The following is a 4,893-nucleotide window of genomic DNA, read 5'->3' as shown; positions in this document are numbered from 1 at the left end:
GGGAGGGGTGGGGTGGGGTGTGTGTGCCGCGCTGAGCGCCCGTACGGGGGCTGCAGGGGGAGCGCGGGGAGTAGGAGCGCTCCTCCCGCGGGGATAGACCTCGTCCCCGAGGGAGCTTCGTGGTCGAGAGGGCTCCCGGGCCAGCCTCTTTGAGTGCTCAGATAAAAACACTTCTGCGAACACTGTGCTCCCTTCCACCTCTGCTGCAGCACCAGCCCAGCCTTCCCCAAAGCTGCCCAGGGCGGCTGCTGCCAGCCCGGTGCTCTGGGCTCCAGACACCGTGTACTTCACTTTCTCAGCAAGAATCTCCTCCCTGAATTATCGCTCAGTGGAGATCGAACCCAAGCTGATACCTTTAGTTCTTCATAAAGAGTTTATTTTTCTTTCTCTTTGACGAAACTGGTGGCAGAACGATGTGGTTGTACTGTGGTTTCAGTTTTAGACGCTCCATTTTCTGACGTGGGGCACACTGGTGAGGGCGTTGGACTTCAAATTGTAGGAATAAGCGGGAGAACGGGTGTGTGAGACTGACTGGGATGTGCTGGCGAGGCTGGGCACTGTCTCAGGAGAGAACTGCTCCAGGAGATTCAGGCATCAATCCCTCCGGTACCATGTCCTGTCCTTGAGAAGGAGGGCTCTTGGGCAGAATTCAAAAAATCTGCCTTGAACGGATGCACCAAAGAAATCCCTTTACCTTATGTGAATAAAAGGCGGGGGTGCTGTGACTGCCCGTGCCAGGAGCCTTCTGGCAGCACCATGGGCAGGTGGGCTCTGCCAGCCTGGCACTGCTGCAGCAACCAGGGTAACGCGATAAAAGCCTTTTATCTTCCTGACAGCAGGGCAATTCCATTCAGTTAACGCTGAAAGAACCATTTTTCTCCTTCCAGTAAGACTTGAGTGTTGTTACTTCAGTTTTTCTCAGAGGGCAGGGCCCCTTCGGGCTCTAACACACCCTATTATGGCAAGGCTGGATGTGTTTTTAAAATGAGTCAGCTATTCTGAGATAGTGCTTGGTGGCTGACCTCACTCTGCTAATGAATTACTGACTCCTCATAGAAAGTGTGGTAAACAATTAAATGGTTTAATTCAGGCCTTACTGATTCAGTGCAAGAAAATTACATTGTTCCAGTTTCACTGTAGACAGAGGTGTCTGTGTTCTCCTGGCTCCTCAAGCACTTTCCTTTCAGCCATGGACTTCTGCCCTGATCTCCACCTCATCCCAATGGCTGTGAAAGTGGCACTGACAGCCGCAAAGCCCCCTCAAGTACCACAGGACTGAGGCAGGTGTTCCCAGCCTGCCTTATGATGGCAATGATCAAACACAGTGACTGAAAGCTGCCAAGGAGAAAGGGAATTTAAATAGCTGAAAGAACCTTGTACAGGCTGAGTTAGAAAAGTCTCAGGCTGATGACACTTCTGTTGAGTAGACACTTCTGAACACCACATCTCATCAGCCAGGATTTCAGCAGATAGCCCAGGGTTTGGTGGGCAAAAGACTAGGGAATCTGGGTGAGGGAGAAAGGGGCAGGAAGTATAATTTTTCTTGGAACTAGTTAACACTCCTGACAGCTTCAAATATTTGAACTTGTTTAGGTATTTAAGAAGTTGGTGGCAACTATCAGCAGCTAAAGGCGGGAAGAATCACTGGGAGGGGGGACAAATAGGGGACAAACACTTTCTAGGAAGGAGAGAATATACGAAACTTTGATGTGCAGAAGAATGGAAAAACAAGAACACTAACAGAGGGAATAAGTGTTTGCAATTAAAGTGTAGTGTAGGAGTGTATATGTGACAGACAGGAGATGTCGAAAGGACAACATCCTCAAGCCACAGAAGCAGCCAATTGTGCTAAAGTAGTATTTCTTTTAAGGTTGCCCTCTGAGTCAGTCTGTTTCTCTCTAGAATTACAGAAATAGAACTGGGCTGATTTATAATCCCTGAAGAATTGCCTAGGAGTCTTCATGCCTCCCCTCAGTACAGAGCTGCTGCCTGTGGTGAAATGTTCACCTCCTCTCATCACAGCACCAGCCAAGGTTTGGGGTGAGATCCTATGTGGGGACTGTGCTCCACTGTCCCTGTCACTGCCAGGGAGCTCCAGCCAGTGCCCGCTGTGCTGCAGCCCACTGAACCCCAGAGCCAGCTGCTCCAGGGAATGCTGAAATGAGACTGGGAATAACAAGGCTGGGCAGCTTTCAGCCTCACTGCAGAGTTCCTGCTGGTGTGCTTACACTGGGATTGTTTGTTTTCCTGCTGGCATGGCTCATTTTGTCCTGGAATCGTGTCACTGTGCTGCTTCTGGCACAGCTGGAGCTGTTGCTTTGTTTTTCTGCTAGCACAGCCCCAGCAGTCAGAAGGTAAATAAATCCCTTAGCCATAGGCACAGAATAAGCACAGTGCAAGGTGCAAGAGACCTTTTTTGGCATGATGGAGCTGCAGCAGGTGTTGGGCTCTGCTCCCTGTGGACCTTGGCCAGAGCCAGAGGCTGGTTAGGAACAGAGGAGGCCCCACTCAAATGCTCAAGTTTGGTGAGTCAGGAACGAGGAAGTGCCACAGCTCACGTTGAGAAAGATTTTCAGTGCCCTAGGTTTCTGCTGCTCCTGATCCCCAGTACTTTCCACCTATTTCGACATCCTGCATTAATGAGGGAAGTAGAACTAACTGAAAAAACAATCCCCTACACCATGCATCATCTGCTGCAAAGCTTCAATAGCTGCTGAAAACATCCTGTTTTGTTCTATGAAGCTGTTCTGGGTTTTAAGAAATCCCCCGGTGAGGATTGTGCAATCTGAGTTCAAAGCTCGATGACTCAGGGGTAGCAGCAAGCAGGGTGGTGCTGGTTGGAAGGTTTACCCAGTCTCTCCTCAATCTTGAGGGATCCTTGGATATAGGTACAGTAACAAAGCCACTGTGAATTTGTGAAGTGAAAAGCTACAAACAAGAAAAAAAAAACCCTACCAAACCCTCAAATCCTGAGTGTTTTTATTATGAAAACTGTGCATGAATGCTTGAAAGCGTTATGCCTTCCCTTGGAGAGTCCAAGTTTTTAGTCTGGGTTAGGATTCCTCAGTCCCATACCAAGTTTATATGCAGTGCTACAAGGCCTTGTGAGGAGTGTCTTGCAATGAAAATGTGCTCACAGAACAATTGAAGGAGTGAACATTTTCCTGTAGAAGGAGTTGAGCTACTGGGCAGAAGGATGGCAGGTGAAATTTGGCAGAGGCTCACGATTTCCCATGGGAAACCAATCATAATTCCAGTAGATTAGCAGCAGCCTGTAAAACCAGGATTGCTGAGCAGGGCCGATATGTCAGAATTATTACTGAATCATAGAATCATTTAGATTAGGAAAGACCTCCAGGACCATTGGGTACAATTGTAGCAACTTCTTACTAAGTACTTCTCAGCTCCATGGTTGCCAGGAGTCAAAAAACTGTTATGGAAGAAGTGAAAAGAAAAAGGAAATATTTCCTGGCAGATCTGCACTTGGGAGTGTCATGCAATTCCGGTGCCCAAAGGGAAACAAGGACACTCTGAGGCAAGGCACAGTTCCCACAGGCCAGGTGGTTGATTGGGGTGGTATTGCACTGGGAACATGAACAGACTGGTTTGTCACATGATTCCCTGCATCGTGAGCTGCTGGGGACGCACAAAGGTGCTTCGAGTCTCATGCAGTACTGGGCAAGCATGTGAGGATCTGTGCTGGGCCACCACTGATGCAAAGTGGGGTAGAGCCAGTGAGGGGACAGTGGCTCTGGGACAAGGGGAGGGACAGTGGGTGCTGCTTCTGGTCTAGGTCCCCCAGGCTGGAGAATCACTCATCTCCTGCCCTAGCAGTTATCAGCCTCTTGTGGCCTGTTGCTGGCAGCCACATGGAGCTGGGGATTCAGCCAGTGTAAAGTCCCCCCTGGCCATGTGCCAGTGTGCTCCCTCTGCACTGAAGCCTTTAAGGGGGGCCCAGTGAGCACTGGGGCAAGGTCTGTTTGTTCCCCGCTGCCCTCCCACTCTGCCAGGCTTGTTACACATGGGGCAGGACATGGTACTGATTCACAGCTTGCAGAGCTCATGCTCTCAGTTTAGTTCAGCCTGACTGCACAGCCAGGCTCGTGTGCTCCAAGTCTGCCCCTGTGAGCACCCACATGGGCTGATAAACAGGTAACAGACCCACCACGTTTTACCCAACTCTCCCAGATTTATCAAGCCACAGCCTTAAAGAAACTACACAATTTTTATTCAGAGAATCACAGTGAACTACTGAAACTCACAGCTGCTTGCCCTGGCATACCTTCCCAAACATTCCCGTGCAACTTTTGAAAACATCAGGCACACTTCAAAGATTTGGAAGATGCACCATCACAAGCAAAATCTGCACGAGACATTGGGATTTCTGCCAAAGCAGCGGCTCCCTGCAAGAAAAACAGCCATCAGCAAAGGCAAAGCGCAGAGAACTTTCTAGGCAACCTTCTGCAGAAGCAACTCGATGTCGTCCTGGATCTTGATGGTTTCGAAATGCCGGCTGTAGCGTTTGAAGGGCACGCCGTCGGGGCCAATGAGGAACTTCTCGAAGTTCCAGGAGATGTCATTGCGGCACACCGGGGACCAGATGATGTACTGCGGGTTGGTCATCAGCGACGAGGGGTCGTCGTGCGGGAAGGGCAGCGCCTCTTTCAGGAAGGTGAACAGAGGGTGCGCGTCCTTCCCGTTCACCTCGCACTTCTCGAACATCATGAAATTGGGCTTGAAGCCGCTGCCAGGACGAACGTGCTCGAGCATGAGAAGGATCTCATCGTTGGTGCAGTTTTCCTAAGGAAACAAAGGTAAAATCGTCCCGAGCCCGGCCCGTGAGAGCCCGGCGGGGGATGGGCGGTTCTCCCCCGCTCCTCGGCCCCGCTCCCC

General features: G+C 50.5%; 2 protein-coding genes across 2 annotated transcripts in view; both read right to left on the bottom strand.

Annotated features, from left to right (window-relative positions):
• The window catches only part of USP4 (ubiquitin specific peptidase 4), a 37,516-nt gene extending 34,106 nt beyond the window's left edge, over nucleotides 1-3,410 (bottom strand). Inside the window, exon 1 of the mRNA XM_005422534.2 lies at nucleotides 3,398-3,410. Within this exon, the coding sequence (XP_005422591.1) occupies nucleotides 3,398-3,410 (13 nt within the window). The remainder of the gene's footprint in view (nucleotides 1-3,397) is intronic.
• Nucleotides 3,411-4,206: 796 nt separating this feature from the next.
• LOC102035917 (glutathione peroxidase 1) overlaps nucleotides 4,207-4,893 on the bottom strand; it is a 1,963-nt gene continuing 1,276 nt past the window's right edge. The window contains exon 3 of the mRNA XM_005422533.2: nucleotides 4,207-4,800. Coding sequence (XP_005422590.2) covers nucleotides 4,450-4,800 — 351 coding nt within the window. The 3' untranslated portion in view covers nucleotides 4,207-4,449. The remainder of the gene's footprint in view (nucleotides 4,801-4,893) is intronic.

The sequence above is a fragment of the Geospiza fortis genome, unplaced genomic scaffold, assembly GCF_000277835.1.
Source record: "Geospiza fortis unplaced genomic scaffold, GeoFor_1.0 scaffold78, whole genome shotgun sequence".
NCBI classification, from domain to species: Eukaryota; Metazoa; Chordata; class Aves; order Passeriformes; family Thraupidae; genus Geospiza; species Geospiza fortis.
The sequence above is the reverse complement of the archived record's forward strand: the minus strand, read 5'-3'. Positions and strand labels throughout refer to the sequence as shown.